The 20,872-nt window shown below is 39.7% G+C and overlaps 1 protein-coding gene across 3 annotated transcripts; it reads left to right on the forward strand.

The window, feature by feature from the left end:
* The first annotated feature begins 6 nt into the window (after positions 1-6).
* Positions 7-15,991, forward strand: FUNDC1 (FUN14 domain containing 1). Of its 3 annotated transcripts, none has more exons than XM_010724095.1 (5): positions 7-37; positions 1,918-2,074; positions 3,846-3,921; positions 11,771-11,899; positions 13,537-15,991. In XM_010724095.1, the coding sequence occupies exons 1-5, from the start codon at positions 7-9 to the stop codon at positions 13,612-13,614; spliced, it is 471 nt and encodes a 156-aa protein (XP_010722397.1). In that variant the 3' UTR covers positions 13,615-15,991. The 3 variants fall into 3 exon arrangements, with proteins under 3 accessions (XP_010722397.1, XP_010722392.1, XP_010722404.1); XM_010724090.3 differs by lacking the exon at positions 7-37 and adding an exon at positions 222-344; XM_010724102.1 differs by lacking the exon at positions 7-37 and adding an exon at positions 383-410.
* Positions 15,992-20,872: the final 4,881 nt, after the last annotated feature.

Here is a 20,872-nt window from a genome sequence, read left to right on the forward strand (position 1 = left end):
GCCAACATGGCGGCGCGGAGGCCCCGCACCGCCCCAGGTCAGTCCGCTCCCGGGGACTCGGCCCCTCGCGGGGAAGGGACGGAGGCGCGGCAGCCGGCCTTGCGTTGGGGGCCGAGAGCGGCCTTCACCCCTCTGTGCCGGGAGCCGGTGGGGAATCGCTGGTGCCCTGGCCCGCACACGTTCTCCCCGTCCGCGGGTTACCGCCGGCCCTGTGGGCGGGGCGAAGGGCGGCCCGAAAGCGTGATATCGGGGGAGTTCCTCGATGCGCGGGCCGTGGGGTCCGCACGGAGTTGTCCCGTGCGCTGTGGGAACGGGAGCGGCGTCCTCAGCATCCTCGTCACCTGGTGTGTTCGTGTGCCGGTGCTGAAGTGCGTGGGTTTGAACTGCTGACAGTTGTATGGCTGCGAAGGGTGAGCTTAGTGTCACGTCCAGAGAAGGTCGTGTAGCAGCGGGGCATCATCAGACAGCGCTGTTGGCCATAGAACCCGTTATTCGTGTGAGCTGTGGCTTAATGCTGCCCCTACGTTATTAATATCATGTTACCTTCTCATGAACCGTCAGCACTTGAAAGCTGGGAAGAACCTTCCGTAGCAACTTTTAACATTATGGGTCTAATTATTTGTGTTTCGGTAATTGGGAGCAGGGAGGGAAAGAATTCGTACCTGCGTGTATATTGTCTGCATTCTTTAGCACTTCAGTCACAAGTAGTAGTGTTAAAAAAAGACTGCTGGCATCCCTGGCAGAATGTTTACATCCCCAGTTATTAAGATTCCAGGTAGTAATGTGACTTCTCTTACTGATGTCTCAGCATTGTCGCCGAGTTGAGTTTCACCTTTCGTATTCATAACAGAAACAGATTTTAATTCCTGTATGTATCCATAGAGAACTGTGATATGCTTTTAAAACTTCCCTTTGTGAAAGTAGACCATCTATTCCCTTTGATGTTTGAATGGAAGTGGTGTTTATGATGCTTAATTTGAAGTTGTAGGAGGCCTATTTTGGAAATGTTGACAGAATTATACAGAAATTGCAGAACTTAATTGAATTCCTAGCTTCATTTATTTCATCTGTTACAGAACAGGAACTCAAGTGCCTGTTCTTGGCTAATTAGTCGAGCTGCTGTGAATTCCCACAAGACTGGGAATTCTCAGTCTTTCAGAACTTTGGACTATGGAAAAGAGAAGCCTGTGCTTTCTCTTAAGTTAGATGTGTTGCAAATGGCTTAAGATCATGACAGCAATTATGCTGTGTCAGATAAAAGCCACGCGCATGAAAGCCATTAGCTCCAAAATGCAGTAAGACAGAATAACAGGGTAGGCTTGTCGAGATAGTTTCTCAAAGTGTTTCTTTTGATCTTCTACTCAGGACCTGATCAGCTTTGGTTGTTGCCTTTGTTTGATAGCCCTTCATGACTTTTTTCTTAAACCTTTAATTTATTTTGTTGTTACTTGAAGTCCACAATCAGCTTCTGGTACCTGCAGCATCCTGTAGCAAGGTGTTCTGCAGGTCAACCAGACCTCAAGGAGGAATGGGGAGGACACCCTCTTTTTTTGAGTTCAACCAGCTGCCTGCTAGCTTCATCTGATGCCTCTCAGTTCCTCCACTTGAACAGAGAGGGATTCCTGTTCTTCTGTGCCAGGCATGGATTTTATGGATTATTATCTTTGCTGTTGTCTTGTATTGAAGCTTATGACATAAAATCTGAAAATAATTTGCTGTGTTAGCCTCTGGACCTTAGGTAGCCCTTATATGGAATTTTAAGTTATTGTATTAGGCAACTAATACCAAATATAGTTCTGTTAATGTTTGCTTCTTTGTTGGTGGGTTAGTTTTTTTGTTTGTTTGTTTTGATAGAATGTTAGTGCACTGGGTAATTAAGAAAATAACTTACTTCTTTTCTTCTTTATTCTTTTTTAGAACACGAAAGTGATGATGATTCCTATGAAGTGTTGGATCTAACGGAATATGCAAGGCGTCACCATTGGTGGAATCGTTTGTTCGGCCGGAATTCAGGACCAATTGTAGAAAAATACTCCGTAGCTACACAGATCGTGATGGGTGGAGTGACTGGCTGGTGAGGGAACATTACTTTCATAACTGCACTAGGCCTCTTTGTTTGAACCATATACATATATTTTGTCTAACAGACTTCCCGTTATCACTGATTCCTCACTCTAAGGTCTTTTTGTAGTCAAACACGCCAGTTACTTAAGGGAACTCATACCAGCTATTGTGAAAAGGATTTGAAGAAAGGCAGAACTCTAGAAGTTTTAGGAGTAAATGGAAATTTACTGCATGTAATTTTTACTTCTGTGGAAAAGCAGATTTACTTACTAGTGTAGATTTAGAGGATTAGTTATGATACTGTGGCTAAGGTGTATTTTATTGGTGACAGGAATGTGTGTCAGAATATATCTTTAAGGGCCTCATTTTAATTTTATTATTAAATAAATTTTAATAAAATTTGTTGCCCTAAATTAAACTGGAGCCATTTTGAACAGCTTAATGGTGTCTCTTCTCTTAACATGAGAGCAGCTATTACAACATAACTATGCTAAAATAGTTTATGGTGACAGACAGGCAGTCTATATGAGAATAGAAATTGGAAAATGGGTCCACAGTCTTGACAAATAACAAATATCTTGACTTCAAAGATACTTGTCTAATATTTGTTTACTGCAGTATTGTTAAGTTCAGTGGAAAACAACAACATGGTTGCACAGACAGCAAGCTTTGGAAGGTGAAATAGGTTAAAAATGAAATGATTATGTATATGTTTAGTACTGTGTAGGGAATGTAGACTGACACAATCTAGTGTTTGATTGACCTCTAAAATAACTTCTACAGATGTGTATATACACAAACTGTGGAATTTCTAGGAAATTTCTAGTTAATGGGATCTGGCATCCATAAAAAATGGCTAATTGAAAGATGTGGAAACTGTATTTCAGTATCTGTGTATGTGTATGTATGTGTGTGTTACGTATGTAAATAGTTCATATGCAGAGTTAAAAAAAAAAATCATCCAGTGTGTGAGATTAGGGGGGGCGAACATACCCCAAGGATGTGCCTGGTGAGATCATGGGACTGTCAGCCTTGGAAATATCCTACACCTGCTGGAGTGGGACCCCAAGCAACCTCATTCGGCTTGGAGCTTGGGTTTGGCTTTGCAGTTGGCCCAGTTTGGGAACTGGAGGGGATAACCTCCACAGGCACCTTTCTGCCAAAACTGTTCTCTTATACTGGTATCTCTGCTGGTCCCCATTTGATGGGGGTGTGTTTAGAATGAATTTCTAAATTGCTAGTTGATCCATTAAAAATAGACCAATGCCATGTCTCAAGAGAGCACCTTTCCCTGTCTCATCCTCCTATTTTTTCCACCAGCTTTTAGCTCTTGTTGTAGGTTAGTAACTTCTTTTTAGCTGGGATGTAAGTTATGGATTGTGTAGCTGAATAAACGACAGTAAAATATGTTAACCTAACACTTGGGAATAGTTATAATGGCATATTTATATTACTATATTGTGCTTTATTAAAGTGTTGTGTTCAGTAGCAGCATGCAGCTTTGATGTATAGACAAAGCCTGGAGATCTCAGGCTTACCTTAAAGGGGCCATTGGGCAGCCATAAACTAGCAACCACTGCTCATGTTGTTTTGCCTTGGGCACTAGTCATTAAACATTGTTTGTATTAAATATTCTGATCTGCAGTTTATAAGTGTGAAATGATACACTTGCTTTGGTAAATGAAGAACGTAATAGTAATTGTCACCGTCAGGAATTTTGGACTGCAGCATTGTTCAGCAGACAACTTCACTGGACTGGCTTTTTGTTTTGTTCTCCTAAGGTGTGCGGGATTTTTGTTCCAGAAAGTCGGAAAGCTTGCAGCAACTGCAGTAGGTGGTGGCTTTCTTCTGCTTCAAGTATGTAGAATTTCATGCTTTATAAGTTGGCAAATGTTATTTACTTAAACAGTAGGAAAAAAAAACTCAGCTGCTGGGTAAAATTTAATTAGGAAGGCTTCTTATCTACCTTTCTATCTTTTTCATGTTACCAATCCACAACTTGATTTCAGATGGAAAATTGTGTGCAAAAGAAGCAAAAAAAAAAAAAAAAAAAAGTAGCTAAACCAGAATTTACTCCATCCTGTACCATAGTTTGTGTTAAGCCAGAAGAAACCTTTGTAGAGAAATTGATGCTGTGTGTGATTGTGTGATTTGACACTTTCAGATCAGAGGAACTGCCTTTAAACCTATGCTTAGAGAGATAGGGTATATAAGCAGTGTTTATTTAAAATAGATCTTTAAATTCTATCAGTGCTTTGAGAAAACTGGGCTGCATTGGCAGTCACTTGGAAGATGTACTCTGGTCCAGTTATGAAGCGATACTTTTCCTTTTTCTTCCCAAGATTTCTTCACTAGCTTTACCCACTAAACCTCTAAAGGTCTGATAGCTTCACTGCATTCCTCTGTTCAACTGAATTTCAAGTCTAAAAATCTTATGGTGTCATCTGGTGTGACCATTTACATTTTTCATCAGCTATTGTTTTAGGGGAGGATTGCCCTGATATATATTGCCCAAAAACCTTCAAATAAATGAAAAGGCTTTAAGTGAAGGAGAATTTCACATGTCCTTCTATGAGATGACAAGTAACTTTTAATTCCTTTACTAGCATTTCTCACATCTTTTGTGTCTGTGGGCTTGTCTTTTTCTTTAAATGAGGAAATAGACTGGTGCCTACTTGGGTTCATTCAAATAATATACCTTTTTTTTTTTTGGAGACAGAGTATTAAAAATAGTTTCTTTTTATTCTTGCCAGCAGAGCCCTGAAGGGTTTCTGAAAAACCATCCCACTTTTATTTGCTCCCTTGGTGGCAATGGCTGTTAGATCCAGCTATTGATAAGGACAGTTTGTGTAGGACCTGTCATTCCTACTGTATAATGCAGCAAGATGTCACAGTTGCATGACGTACTCTTCCTTCTTTCATGGCCATCCTTTTTTTTTTTTCCCCCCTTGTTAAACATAAACACTGCAATCCCATTCCGTATGAGAATGTATGCTTTTTGAACTATTTGGTTTAGCTTGTTTTCAGTAAGTATAGAACATATGTAGTTTTCAATTACTCAATTACTTTCAGTTATCTTCAATTTACTTGACTTTGTATTACTCGGAGGCAAGCATCAACAACAACGTAAGGAGCCAAAGAGAAACGCTTCTGATATGAAGCTTCATGGTATTATTTGCTCTCTTTCACCATGGTGCATGGATGACCTGTTTAAATATCCTGGAAAGCATTGGTTATTGGACTTGTACCTAAACACAGGGAATGAATTTAACAATTGTATTAAATCAGAAGGGCTTTAGGAACACACAGGTGTACATCTATTGGCAAAACATGCAATGTCAGCAAATGAACCAATCTGAAGACCCCTCAGTTCTTTAACCCACAATGTGTACTTCTGCATCATGAGAGAACATTTAAATTTTATATAATTTATATATAGTCAGTGAATCTTGAAAGTACTCATCGTTCTTTTCCATCGAGTTAAATATCAGAGTCTCTCTTCCCATATAGCGTGCTGTTGGTCGTAACTCATTAAATGTCAGTTTTATCTAAATAAGACTGTAGAGTCTGCTGAACTGAGAGGCCTGGAATCCAGGAGCAGTAGGCAGAACATTGCCTGCAAGTCCCTGCGTTAATGCTTCTTGCTACAGGAAGCTGGAAAGTTAAAACCTGTAGATGGAAAAGAATAGAAATTGCTTGAAACTTATTACTTATGCAGTGTTTTGCTTGTTGAGCTGCGAAGCTTAGGGAGCTGTCTATACACTAAATTGGTTTGCCATTTGTTTGAGTGTCTGATTTTGTAGTTGATCTCATTTACGGTGTATCTGAAAAGGAATATTAGCCAAGAGGAAAAAATAAGCTGCATGTTTTGAATCTAGTCTATTTCTTTAATTAAGGAAGATCAGATTTTCTTGGAAGGATTTGAAATAAATGCCTTGCTTTTTCATTTCAATTCAAAGCATTTTGCATTTTTAAAGCTGAGTCATAAATTCTATAGTATAATTACATTTCTGTAGTCTTTAATTTTTTCATTTGAAGATCACACATTGTGATGTTAATTCCCTTTTGAATATATGTTCAGCACTTCCCCTAAGTGGGCAGAGGAACACTTCAGCATGTGACTAGAAACTTCCTTTTTATCTCTGCACTTTTCTGAAGCTGCAGATTTCATTTAAGCTCCTGATTGCAATATTGACATTGTAATTACCTGCTCAAACAAGAACTACATAAGGCAATATTCTTGGGTAAAGCCCATTCAGTAAAACATTTCAGTCCTGAAATTTAAAAAGTGTAGTTTTTTTTTTCTCCAGCATGTGATGTTATCTGAAAAAATCTACTATGGAACTGAAAGCAGTGCACTTCGAAGTGTCAGTTTATACAAGAAGCAAAAAGGTTTCTCAGATTTTTGTATATGATCCGTACATTTTTTTCAGTCTTAATTAAGATTTAAAAGTGATTTGTGGAGAATAAAAAAAGAGATTAAGGAATTTGCCTTGTTTTTGTAATTACGACCTTTTATTACATCTTTTTGCTGATTCTTTTAACAGCTTAATTTGATCATTTAACTTTTTTTTTAAGAGATGTGATTCTTCATATATGCTGGTTATAAATCAACATCTGTGCACTATACTAAGGAAAACATAATTTCTCAACTCAAATACTAACCTAAGGGACTTGCCTTCTCCAACTTTTGATTATGTAGTACACAGTTCAGTCAGATCCTACAGAGCAGAGAAGTATGAACTCCATGTCGTTCTGCTATAATAAATTACTTAGAACAATAGTTCTTAACAAGTGCCTGATCTATGTTTTTAAATTCCTGTATCCTTAGTAATGCTTTTTGCTCTGCACTCAACGCACTGCCACCTTTTCCATTTTGTGTCGACTGACTTAATCGTAAAATGATGTATTTGTGTGTGTTTTCAGTGATGTATTTTGTGTCATTCCATTAGTATGATAAATTGACTTCAAATATTTGTTAAATATTTTTTTTAACTTAGGAAAAATAAGAAACAAAATAATAACACAACAAAACAAAACAAACCATAAGCTACCCTTGGCTATACATTGCGCAGAGAGATGTTGATGCCATGCTCTGATGATGCTGTGGAGCTGCAGTGAAGTGAGAAAGGGCAGTATGCTTTTGGGTTGGAGACTTGATAACAGAGCTGCATTCAGTTTTGCATTTGTTGTGCCAGTTGGATGGTGGCTGAAAATACAGCATCTGGAGTATCATTTCTCAGTCCCTCCTTATCTTTGTATATCAAAGCTAGAGGTTCATCAGATCTATTCTGGAAACTTGCCAAGAGCAGAGAGGGTTGCTTACCTGTATAATTACAGCAGGAAGCTGAGAACATGCAGCTTGCAGGGAGCTTCTGGGCTTGGCTAGGCTTCTCTAGTATGAGGGAAATCAAAAACTTCCCATCCTGCTGTCCCATCTTACTATACACGTTTTTTTGCTCTTGCACATTATTTTCTCATTACTCTTAATGATGGTTCGTGGTAACAAATTACTTGCATACGTATCCAGTATCACCCCCAAAATGAGATCTTCCCTTTAGATTCTCTGCTCCCTTCAATTAGTTCAGAGATATGGGTAGTTTTAATAATCTTGCATTGATGTATTTTTAATCATCTTTTTAGAAAATACTTTTTTCCCAGTAGTTTCTGGAAGATCTTTTAAAAAAAATAGTCTATTAGTATGAGTTACATATGCATGTACATATATTCTTAGTCATATAGGTACGTAAGTGTGGAGATGATAATAGAACATTAGTACTTTATCTCCATTATCTTAGGGACTGGCTTTGAAAATAGTAGTGAACTTTAAGAATTTGTATTTATATATGTATTGTAGGAACCTTGCCTGTAAGGTAGTATTTTCTTCTATGGTGAATTAGGATTTAAAAATAAAAGTCAGTTTCACCAACGCTTGGCTTTATTGAGCTTCTTTCTGAGTCTATATACAAATACAGGCATTTATATACAAATTTAGGGATTTAGCAGGATTGCAGCCAAAGCAGATGTGACACAGGCTCTAACTATCACTGCAATGAAGTACAGAGCTTTTTCCTCACATCTATACATTTTATATTTAAAACATTATCTTCTATTACTTATTTCATAGAGTCATAGAAGAGCTTGGGTTAGAGGAGACCTCAAGGATCATCAAGTTCCAACCCCCTTGGCATGGGCAGGGTTGACAGCTGCTAGGTCAAGCACTGGATTGGGTTGCCCAGGGCCTCACCTACCATGGCCCTAATCACCTCTAGAGATGGGGCATTCATAGTCTCTCTGGCCAGCCTGTGTCAGCACCTCACCGCTCTCTCAGTAAAAAAACTTCCCCTTGACATCTAATCTAAATCTCCCTTCTTTTATTTTTAAAACCATCTCCCCTTTCCCTATTACTATCTGCCAGTTTAAAAAGTTGATTTCCCTCATGTTTATAAACTCCCTTTAAATGTTGGTAGGCTATGATTTCCCTGCAGCCTTCTCTTCAAGCTTAACAAGTTCAATTCCTTCAGCCTGTCTTTATTTGGATCATCTTAGTGGCCCTCCCCTGCACCCACTCCAACAGCTCCACATCTTTCCTGTTTTGTGAGCCCCAGACCTGGACACAGTACTCCAGATGGGGCCTCACAAGAGCAGAGTAGAGAGGGACAATCACTTCCTCATCCTGCTGGCCACTCCTCTTACGATGGAACCCAGGATGCCATTGGCTTTACAGACTGTAAGCACACACTTGCTCATTTAAAGTTTTTCATCAGCAGGGATCCTTAAGTCCTTCTCCACAGGGCTACTCTCAAGCAGTTCTTCTCCTAGTCTGTGTGCATAACTGGGATTACCTCAACCCAAGTGCAAAACCTCATACTTTGCTTTGTTGAACTTCATTAGGTTCACAGGGTCCACCTTTCAAGTTTATCAAGGTTCCTCAGAATGGCACCTCTTCCTTCTGCTCTGCCAACCGTGTCACTCAGCTTGGTGTCATCAACAAACTTACTGAGGGTGCATTCAGTCCTATCATCTATGTTATAGATAAAGATGTTAGCGTACCAATCCCAAGATGAACCCCTGGAGGACTCCATTCATTACTGACCTCCACCAGGACGTAGAGCTATTGGCCACGTAGATACATACAAAGATTCAAAAGCAGAACTTTGGATCTCTGCTTCTGAGTTCAGGGAGAAATATATATATTTAATATAACTATTGTTGTGTAAACTGGAGTTCTGACAAAAACGTTAGCTCTAATTATTAGGGAGCTAAACTGAGCTTAATTAAAAACTTCTGCCTCATGCCTGTATCTATGGATAGCCGAGCTAATTAGACTAGACCTAATGATAGGTTGTTTCCTTTAAAGTCTTTTGTTCATATTCTGCTTCTAATATATTTGCTTGCATTTCTTGCATGGTGTTGAACTTTACATAAGTCCATGTTTAGTTTTTGAATTTATGAGTTAGAAGACTCCATTTCAACAATCAGGACTCCTTCAAATTCCTACGGTAATTTTGAATTCATTTAAAAAAACCACAGAAACCTAGCCTCTACCTCGGCATTTTGTTGTTGTTGTTATTTATTTTTTTTCCCTAGTTTGTCTTCCAGTGACTGAACGTGCAACACAGCACAGTTTAAAACCTCTTTCTCGTCTTCATGCTAAATAGGTAGTCCTTAATTAGCTATGCAACACCAGCACCTGTATACATAAATTGGTTTTCCATTAGACAGGCAAGGCTAATGGATAACCCATAAGCTAAGATATCCCAAGCTTAATATATTGTATACTTAAATACCTGTCCTACATAATTTCATTATATGTGAATTGTACCATTTGGATAGAATATTTTTACATAAATTATATGAATTTGACAAACATGGCCTTGGGAAGAATCTGAGAAATCTCACTCTCTGTGAACTGGTTTCTATGTAAGTCATTTATCTTTAAAGGTAGTGGTCTGTGTTTATTTGTCTCAGCAGTCAAAATCATGGAATCATAGAATCACCAAGGTTGGAAAAGACCTCCAAGATCATTCAGTCCATCTGTCCACCTACCACTAATATTTTGCCACTAAACCATGTGCTTCAGTACAACATCTAAACATTTTGAGGATGCCTTCGAGGATGGTGAATCCACACCTCCCTGGGCAGCTTGTGCCATTGCCTTTCTGCTCTTTCTGTCTCTTTCCCCTGGCACAACATGAGGCCATTCCCTCTTATCACTGTTACATGGGAGGAGAGGCCAGCCCCCACCTCATCACAACCTGTGTTCAGGTGATTGTAGAGAGCAGTAAGGTCTCCCCTGAACCTCCTCCGGACTGAACAATCCCAGTTCCTTCAGCTGCTCCCTATCAGACTTTGCTCCAGACCCCTCACAGCTTTGTTGCCCTTCTCTGGACTCACTCGAGGTCCTCAATGTCTTTCTTGTAGTGAGGGGTTCAAAACTGAACACAGCGCTCAAGGTGCAGCCTCACCTGACCTATGTACAGAGGGATGATCACTTCCCTGCTCCTTTTGGCAACACTATTTCTGTTACAAGCCAGGATGCTGCTGGCCTTTCTGGCCACCTGGGCACACTGCTGGCTCATTGTTTGGCTTTCAACCAATACTCCCAGATCCATTTCTTTCACACAGTCTTCCAGCCACTCTGCCCCAAGCCTGTAGCACTGCCTGTTGTTGTTGTGGCCAAAGTGCAGGATGTGGCACTGGGTCTTGTTGAACCTCATCCCATTGGCTTCAGCCCAGCCATCCAGCCATTCTTTACTCAGCAAAGTCCTTTACCCAGCAAGTTCTTTACCCAGCAAAGAGTGTATCTGTCCAAGCCACAGGTGGCCTGCTCCTCCAGGAGAATCCTCTGAGAGTAATCCTTAGTTTTGATTTTCCTCTTTTTCCAGCTGATGAGTTGGGTTTTTTTTTATTTTAACTGTACCTGGAATATGCAGTAATTGCCTGGTTTTTAGGCTATGTCATTATAAGTATTTAAATATGTATTTTCTGAATTGTTTTGAGAAAATTTGAGAGGACTGACAGCTGAGTAGCAGAACATTTTCCCTTTTTCAGGACTAAATCTGAATAAGGGAAAGTTTGGGATGACGATTGAATGTACTATGGAATCTCCCAGCTAACTCATGTTACAGCATTCGCAGTGTTTGTGTTTCATTTTTTCTGCTTACCGTCTCTGTTTTGTAGAATTCCGTTTTCGAATACTTATTTGTTGGACAGTTTAAATGATGTAAGATAATAGTTCTCATTATTTCTAAGTATGATTCTTACTAGCCTCAAATATGCTGTCACAAGTTAGAATTCCACAATTTTGAAAGAAACTAAAATGGAACTTCCTTTTAAAATTATTTTTGTCCTATAAATTTACTTTTCTTTCCTATTCTTGCAATTAAAGTTTCACTAAGTGCTGAAGGAAAAAAATGAAGGTTTTTATAAGCAAACAATAGAAAATTGGTAAAATTAACAGTCTACTGAACTTTGCAATTACTTGCACATTTTCAGTGGCTCTTACTGCAAGATGTTAGTGTTTGGAGTGCCTGTTGTAATTTGAGGAATGTCTTTTCCTTTATCTATAATTTAAAAAAAAAAAAACAAAACAACAGAAAACAATATTTAAACAATGCAAGCAAATTTTGTAAGCACAAAGATACCATATTCTGATTCAGAAAATGTTAACTAGAACAGTACTAACTACAATTTATTTTCCTAGATCGCTAGTCATAGTGGATATGTACAAGTTGACTGGAAGAGAGTTGAGAAAGATGTAAACAAGGCAAAAAAACAGTTAAAAAAGCGTGCAAATAAGGCAGCACCTGAAATCAATACTCTAATTGAAGAGGTAAGTCTAAGGTGATGCACTTTCTTGCCAGCCAGTTTTTTTTTTTTTTTGCACCTTCCCCTGCATGTGGTGCTCAGTTGAAAATAGTTCCTTGGTTTTGCACCACTTAGTTCTGATTATCATGGGAAGGTACCAGGGTGTATACCTTATTAAAAGTTTTTTGTGTGTTATCTTTTTTATTTAGTTAGGTATTTTGTTCACTTTTATAGGATTGTACACAATGATGTGTATAATAAATTAACTTAGTATTAAATATTAACTTAGGTGTGGTGTAGGGACTCCTGTTGGCTTTGCCAATTAGTCTGTGCACGTTCTTGGCTCAAGATACTGTGGAAAGTTGAGGGTGTATGGTTAAAACACAGTAGCTTCAAATACCAAAAAATAATTAAAAAAAGGCTTAGGCTTAATCCACTGATCACAAATTCTTTGTTTAGACAAAACTGACCTCTCTTCCTGGAGACGAGCAATAAGTGTTTTGTAATAAGTCGTATTTTTTTTCTCAATCTCATTTTTATACATGAAGAGTATCTGTCTTCAAAATCTGTTACATGCTGTGTTGAAAAGAGGTGAATTCTTTCTGATCAGTATTACTGAGGCCATTTTCTTTTGTCCTTTGAAGAGCCTTTATGTCATTTTGTCTTTCACCAAAAAAAAAGAAAAACCAAAAATGTTTGGCATGTTCTAGTACTTTTTCAAATGCCATATAGGTACTGCAAGTTTTTTTCTCTGCAACTGTGATTCCTGACGTGGAATGTGCTGCAGATAACCATGAAACAGCAGCCACGTTGAGCTTTGTAATTAAGGAGCTTTTATGTCTTATACTTAATCTGATGGCACTATAGTTAGGTTGCTAAAAACTATCGTACATTTTAATGTGGGTTTGGAGTGGAAATTCAAGAGAGATGATTTTCTGGCTTCTTCTGTACCCCAGATAGCTTAGCCTGTTCTCCATTTCACAGCAGAATTGGGTGGGACATGGTGGCTTTTGTTTCCCTTTTCCAAATTACATTACTTTTTTTTTTTCTAATTGTGTACTAGCTGCTAATTTGAAGTGTTCAAAGTGAAGGGTTTATGAAATGGCATCTGTTCGATATATGCTGTATTCAGTGATTAATTCATGAAATCTTGTACAAAAACATGTGGTTTTTGTAGGATTAATTACTAAGAAATTAGCTCACATGGAGTGAAGTATATTGTTTTCCAATGCCTCCGTTTTCCAAAAGAACAGTATTTTTATACTAACTTTTTTTTGTGTGTGTGTGTGTGTGTGTGATTTAAATTGAAATGATGACAGTACTCATACATGTTTTTTTGGGTTTTTTTGCCAGGTTTGTAAAACTACTCTCTGGTTTTAATAAAAAGAGTGGCATTGACATGGAATTACTATGAGAATTGCTTAGTAGCTTAACTCCCCAAATACTACCTGTACTGTAAACGTATTGTTAAAGTCAGTCTAGAGCCAGTTTTAACTCCATTGTTGCCAGAGGTTGCCACCTAACTGTATGTGTTTTCAAACCTGTTACTAACCACCCTCTCAGTTTCACTATGCTTGTTTCAGGCAGTTGTGATGAAAGTATTAAATGCTACAGTCAGACACAGTGGGCTCAGTTCTTCACACATGCTGTTTTTCTTCTCAGTCAACAGAATTTATCAAACAGAACATCGTGGTCTCCAGTGGATTCGTTGGAGGCTTTTTGTTGGGCCTTGCATCGTAAGGATCTGAATCATCTCTTCGTGATGGCATTCGCGTCAAAGAACAGTTGTGGTGACACACTGTCAGAAAGCAGTGTGGATCACTGGGCCCTCCAGAGCAAGATGAGAGGACTAGGTAGACAACTTGGAAGCTTTTACATTTTAGGCTTCTGCCTCTTGAAGCTTGGCAAAACTAGGATTTGCTGAAAAACTGCAGCGTGCTCATTAAAAGCATTTCTGGGCAAAACTGGTTCATCGTCATCATGACTTTTTATCTATGACCTTTCAAGATCTAGCATTTTTAAAATGTTATTCTTGGAATATAGGAATGTAACCATATTGTAAGAAAGAAAGCTCCATTTCTATGTTTGCAAGTAAATACTGTTTATTTTGAAAGTATTTTTCTTCATGCTATAGTAGATAGTATCAATGACTGCATAATGTATATGATACTGTAGTTCCAGCCTCACGGCTGGTTGTGTTCTTCAAAGTCACTGCAATAATCTTTAAATCTGTAATACTCTTTCTATGGAGTATTAAATAACAAAGAATCATGAGCTCATTAAAGGTGAAAATTAACTTTGACTCTGGCCATTGTATGCATAGAGAATGTCTCATTTCATAGCCTGTGGGCATCTGGTACGAATATTTGCAAGTTACCTGTGATTCCTGTTTTAAGTGCATGTCTACACTGTTTTTCACAGATGTGTAGACATGGATAAACTCACTGATAAAATTGTAGTGCACAGATAATTGTTGCAAATGCAGACTCCACAATGATCTGATGCTTAATTGTTTCATACACAGTAAACTGTGGAGGTCATTTCAGACGTGAGTAAACAGTGAAATGAAGTGCTGAAGCTTCTGGTATGAGCACTTTGCAAGGGTTAGTACTTCACAGGGCTTGGTATCATGTCATCATGATGTACCTTGAATGAGCCCAAGGCTTCTCCTACAGCCCCTTTTAGCTGGAACTGAAATCAGAGGTGATGCTCACTTTCATATTCACCTCTATTGCCACTATGTTCTGCCCAACGTAGACTTTTTTTTAAATCTGACTTCCAATTCCTAGATTGTCAGCTGTGGAAAAGCTAGGGTACAGATTGGGTTCAGTCAGCTTATTGGAAGAGTGCCTATTTCTTCTGAAGTCTGGCAAAGCAAATGGAACTGCTGGATGTGGTTGTTCTCCATCATTGACAGATCAAAGCGGGAGGCAGACTCTAAAGGAGATTGGAAGCATAGCTGTAGAAAGGCTGGAAAATTAATTCTGAAGCAGGGTTTTAAAGTGGTTTAGGTAATTTGTTGCAAGATTATCTTCAAGAAGTTGGGAATCCAAACACGTACTTTGTACATGTTTCTGCATTTCAGGCTTGTGAACCTTTTACCCAGGGCCCTGTTTTTTCTGCTTAAATATTCCACCAACAAGTTAATGTGAAACTGAGCCTGCCTCATGCAGGTTGTGCTGGGTTCTCATTTAAACATTTGAACTGTGGTAGTGATGCATTAGCATCTGATGGCTGAATGTGAAGTTCTGACATGTAGGACATGTGATGAACGCCCATCAGGTGGACTGTACAGGAAAGGCCTTTGCTGTTGTAAGCTAACATATTTAGATTAGGGCAACTGTGGACTTCAGAGGCCTGTACTGTAGGTTAACTTCATGTGCATGCATCTGGCCAGGGTAAGTTCTGAAGCACGTCATGCATGCCTGCCATGCTTAAGGATTTAGTTAAGCTAAAACCTCTTGAAGACTTTGTGGATGTTAAAACACAAAGAAAACAAATAAACCCCACAAGAAAAGAAAAAAAAAAAAGAAACACTAACGAACACAACCACAAATAATGTTAACATCTGAAGGTTTTTAGTTTTTAGAAGGTGAATTTCTACAGCAATGTAAAAATTGTTGCCATTTATTGAAAGGGAGAAGCCCAGAGAAGGCCGGCTCATCTGGGATTAAAGAATGACGAAAATAGTACAGTATGGAAGTTTCTTTTCCTTAGTATTCAATGCAAGCAATGTTGGGAAGGTGATCACTGTATTGTTTTCTGCTGATGCAGTTAATAGATTTTGGCATCTCAGGAGCTGGTGCACATCACACAGACTGGTTGGGGGGAGCTTGGATGTTTTGAAGGGATCTGAAAATGAAGTGACCAGCCCAATACAAAGACCCATAGACGAGCATTTAAAAAGCATTCTATTCCACAGAAGGGTTTCAAGGTAGTGTATTGTAGAGTCCTTTCTAAAAAGGCTGCTGTGACCAAGGAATGTGCTTCATAGTTAAAAGCAGAATTTAAAATAACTTTCATAGCAGTCTGTAAGCCCAATTTCTGCTGAGGAATGTTTTGCTATCCTATTGCTGTTATCTGAGGTTCTCAGTGAATAAAAAACTACATGATTGAACTAGATTTGTATATTTTTTTCTTATTTTTTCAAAGCCTTTGGAATAAGAAGCATTATACTGTGGTAGATGTGAAATTGGCTGAAAGACAAAATAATGGAGAAATGGTGTAATTGCAAATGTGAAGGCTGGTGGTTTGTATAAGAATTGCCCTTACGTAATGCATTAATGGCTTAAGGAAAATAATGGCTGCTGGCACTGCAGTATTTGCAAAGTTCTTTGCTGTTCCTTGGGTTTGGATTGGCGATGGGGAGTACCACAAATGCCAATAGAGCAGGTGATGGAGTGGCAATAAACATGAAGAAATAAGACACAAAAGAAGTGTTTATTGTGTATCAGCTCAGACTGAGGACTTGTGTGTCCCTGTACACAGCTGAATTCTCTGTAATGTTACAGCCAAAAAAAAAGGTGTCACTGTCAAAAATGGAGTGGAACATAACAGCAGTTTGATGTTCTGGTGGTACGATCCTCTTTGGAATGATTTCAGAGTTGCTATTATCCTCTCTGACAAAGCCTTGTGGAGGTGAAGAAGATTCAGAAGAGAGTGAAATGAAGACTGAGGAAAAAATAATTTATAAGACCATTTTAGGGGAAAAAGAGATAATTCATTTTAAGAAACAGACAATCAGGAAGGATTGTTTTAAGAAAAACAGATTAATGAAGGGGTAGACCAGCATTTTTGTGCTTCTGGTTGTGCAATTGGAGAACTGTAGGAAAACTCAGGGGGATAAACGTGAACCCACCAGAGAGAGATGTGTTCACAAAGGAATGGAACATGTTTGCACTGCGTGCTGCTAAAATGAAGAAGCAGGCTCCATTCAAAGAAAGATGGAGCAATGCTCACATACATCACAGGAGTGCTCAGTTACATTTAAAGAGGAAAAAGCAAAATCTTGTTTCTCTGGCCATAGCTAATACTGCTTGGTGAAGTTCAAGATAAAATCATTCTAGTGGTTTTTCTGCCTTCGCTTTTGCAGTTTGTATATCTTTTTGCCTCAAGCAGTTGTTATCAGTCACTTCAGAATTGAACACAGAGCTAATGATTCACCAAGGCATGCCACATATCCCTCTGCGATGCAGTGAACATCTGTTGAAAGTTTACTGAATAATGAGTTTTGGAAGAGCTCGATTATAAATCATCTATTCATTTTGCATTATCTTAATGACATAATCTAATTTTAAAAATTATTTTAGTTAAAGCAACATCAGGTTTTAATTTAAAGTAAGATGACTGCTTGGTCAAAAATAATTGTGATTTTATTACTGAGCTTTAAGTGGACAGAATTTGGCTAAGTCTTTGAAGGCTGTTTTTGTTTTATCAGCCAGACTGAGGCAGCTGCATTCTATGTTCATTTGTCATGAGGTCTTAAAAAGGGGGATGTATACAGAACAAGCTGCAGAAGTCAATTCTGTAATTTAAAATTGGTGCCTGTGCATGCTTCATAACATACCTAGCATGTAGTCTGTGAAAAAGCGCCAGCTGAGGAATAAACCCTGCAACTGACTCAGAGCTCCTGGACTGCCAGCTGACAGCTCTGAGTTAGAGTTCAAGGAAAGTTCCTCCTTCCCGAGAAACTTCTCCCACTCCTTTGAGCAGTGCCCAGCCCACCAAACCAGGTGCTCTGGCGCAAAGTCCTGGTCTCCTCCGTTGGTGCGTTCAGGGGAGGTTAGGGTTGGATATTAGGAACCATTTCTTCTTAGAAAGAGCAGTGAGGCACTGGAACAGGGTGCCTGGGGAGGTGGTGGAGTCACCATCCCTGGAGGTGTTCAAGAACCATGTGGATGTGGCACTGAGGGACGTGGGCAGTGGGCATGGTGGGAATGGGCTGCTGGTTGGACTGGGTGATTTTAGAGGTCTTTTCCAACCTTAATGATTCTGTGATTCTGTCCTGCGGATGTTCCTCAGCTTTTGTAATAGCGTGGGCAGACACAGAGTTCTCACCTCAAAGTTTGCCTTAAATTGTTGCTAAGAAGTTAAACGTGCTACTTGTGGAAATGCTCCAGATGGAAGGAAGGAAGGAAGGAAGGAAAAGAAAAAAAGGAAGGAAAGAAAAGAAAGACTCACTCAGCCTTAAGCTATAAATAAAGGAAAACCCTTCTGCATATATGCTCTGCATATTATAAAAATTCTCCATAAAATATGTCAGTATCCACAAAGGACATTAATGATCATTGAGCCATACAATTCCTGTTTAACATAAACACTTCGGACTTTCATCTCCACAAGAGGTTATCTACGTATGCTTGCCCTCATGGTATACAGAGAATTAAGAACTATATATATCTAGTATGACTTTTAGTGGAGTGGCTTACTTCCCTGAAGTAAAGTTTAGGCTATTTTCTCATGTATTTGATGATCAACAAACTCACACTGCAGCTCAGTCCACATTTTTATTTACAGACTTCAAACCCTCTCCAGTGAACCAGTCAAAATGCCACGATAGCTAGATGCTGCTTAGACAGGAATAAAAGCCAGAATTCACCTGAACAAAACTGTTAATGTAAGAAAGACTCACAGAGACATGAAAGGAATGTACGAAAGCCAAGTGATAGGATTGTTTCAGAAACAACTTGGGAAAAAAAAAAGAGAACTGAATCTTAGCAGGAATAAGTCCGTATTCTTAATGTTCTTTAAGAGTTTATGATTGTTAAGATTGAAAAATACTGAGAGAATTTATTTCTAAAACATTACTAATATTTTTTTCTCTATATAATACCATGTATGCTTGAGAAATGGCCCTAGTGAGATTCAGCATGGCCAAGTGCAGTTTTGTACTTGGGTCAGTGCAGTTGCAGATAATGTGTACAGACTGAGAGCAGAACTCACTCAGCAGCCCTGTCAAGAAGGACCTAAGGGTCCTGGTGGATGAAAAGCTCAACGTGAGCCAGCAGTGTGCACTTGCAGGCCTGAAGGCCAACTCTATGCTGGACTGCAGTGAAAGAGGGGCAGCCAGCAGGGTATAACAAGGATTGTTCCCCTCTGCTCTGCCCTTGTGAGGCCCCATCAGGAGTACTGGAGCCCTTATCACGGGAAAGACGTGGAACTGTTGGGGTGGATCCAGAGGAGGATGCAAAGACCCTCAGAAATCTTGAGCACCTTGAAGAGTAAAAGGTGGTTCACAGAAACAAAGGGTAAAAGATAGTTTACAGAAGCAAATGTGCAATGGCTGCTAAAAGAATGGGGATTGCAGACACTGGGACTGAGACAATGAGGGGGGTAGAGAACATAAAGATAAGAGTTTGAGAACAGCCTGAGGACATCCCGCAGGGAGGTGGTAAGATGTCCTCAGGGCAGATTAACTGGGTCGGGGGCTGCCTCTCCCACAGGATCGGAAGTTTACAGCAAAGACTACAAGCCTTTGTGAGGAAGACGATGATTCTTCATCCCACGACTGCCAGGAGGAAACCCCCACGACTCACTACGCACGCGCAAGGGGGAGGGTCTGCATGCTAATGGGTTCTCGGAAATCTAATGAATATGTATCCGAATTCCTGGAAACAATCAATTATGTATTAGTTCAGCCTATATCTGTAGCACACATTTTCCTCACGGTGTGCAAGTTGGGTGGAACTATCCCCCTTGCACTAGGGCGTATGCTCATCACTAATAAAACATACCTGCTCTATATCCTTACAGGCTATAGAGTTTGATTTCCGCATGTCAACCTCTCCTGTGAAGAAGGGCCAAGGGAGCTGGGCTTGTTCAGCGTGGAGAAGAAAAGGCTGTGGGGAGACCTCACTGTGGTTTTCCAGTACCTAAGGTGATCTTATTAACAGGAGGGCGAATGACTTTTTACATGGGTAGATAGTGATTGGACAGGGGGGAATGGCTTTAAACTAAAAGAGATGTGGTTTAGGTTAGGTGTTAGGCAGAAATTCTTCCCCAGAGGGCGGTGAGGCGCTGGCACAGCTGCCCAGAGAAACTGTGGTGCCCCATCCCTAGAGGCTCAAGGCCAGGTTGGATGGGGCCCTGGGCAGCCTGAGCTGGTGGGGGGCAGCCCTGCCCATGGCAGGGGTTGGGGTGGGTGGGCTTTGAGGTCCCTTCCAACCCAAACCATTCTGTGATTCCATGATTCTGATTTTATGATTCTATGATTTTATGATACTTGTTTTCCAAACTTTAAAGCTTCTTGTGCCAGATAGATAAACTGCATGCTGACTCCTGTAGGAGCTTTGTTTTAAGACTTGCTTAAGAGTGCAAGTAAAGCCATGCATATGTTTGACTGCCTGTCTAGGTTGTATATGAATGAAATCAAAGGTAGAACAAACACTAGGATTGATAACACCGTGCCAAGATACAGCTGGCAATGGTAGCAGGCAGGGGATGGCTGAGCAAGGCTACATATGACCTGGCCTAATGGTGGTGACCATCTTGGTGCAAGCAGAAGGCTCCAGTAGTCCCATCAATGGGACTTGGCTTAGGGTTTAAATGTGGAACAACCAGAAAAGTGCATCACATTTTTTTCCTTCTGTTAATAGGCACTCCTGCAGCAATATAAAAATACTTAACTGAAGCAAGGTATCACAGAGCCTGATGTGATAAAGCACATTGATAGAAAATAAGGAATGGAATATGTGATGAACACCGACCTAACATATAAAAAATGGGAAAAAAAAAAAAAGGGAAATAATGAATGGTGCAAAGCAATGAGGGAGCGCTGAGAGCTAGGAATGGGAAGCTGGTGACAGATGAGGCTGATAAGGCAGACAACCTAAAGGAATTCTTCGCCCCAGTAATCACAGAGGCAGCAGAAGGTAATGTCCCAGGAACTGGGATTTGTTTTCCTCAGGGAAGGAAGTAAAATGTCAAAAGGTTTTACTCTTGCACTGGAGTGGATAATAAGGCAATTAGTACTCTTAAAAGTCGTCAGAACACCCACACT

The sequence above is a fragment of the Meleagris gallopavo genome, chromosome 1, assembly GCF_000146605.3.
Source record: "Meleagris gallopavo isolate NT-WF06-2002-E0010 breed Aviagen turkey brand Nicholas breeding stock chromosome 1, Turkey_5.1, whole genome shotgun sequence".
In the NCBI taxonomy this organism is placed as follows: Eukaryota; Metazoa; Chordata; class Aves; order Galliformes; family Phasianidae; genus Meleagris; species Meleagris gallopavo.

Bases quoted from the DNA above. Each gene is read 5' to 3' on its own strand.
- FUNDC1 (XM_010724090.3), top strand. From the start codon at position 263: ATGCGCGGGCCGTGGGGTCCGCACGGAGTTGTCCCGTGCGCTGTGGGA. The intron at 2,075-3,845 runs GTGAGGGAACAT...TGTTCTCCTAAG, and splicing joins ATGGGTGGAGTGACTGGCTG to GTGTGCGGGATTTTTGTTCC. The intron at 11,900-13,536 runs GTAAGTCTAAGG...TTTTCTTCTCAG, and splicing joins TCAATACTCTAATTGAAGAG to TCAACAGAATTTATCAAACA.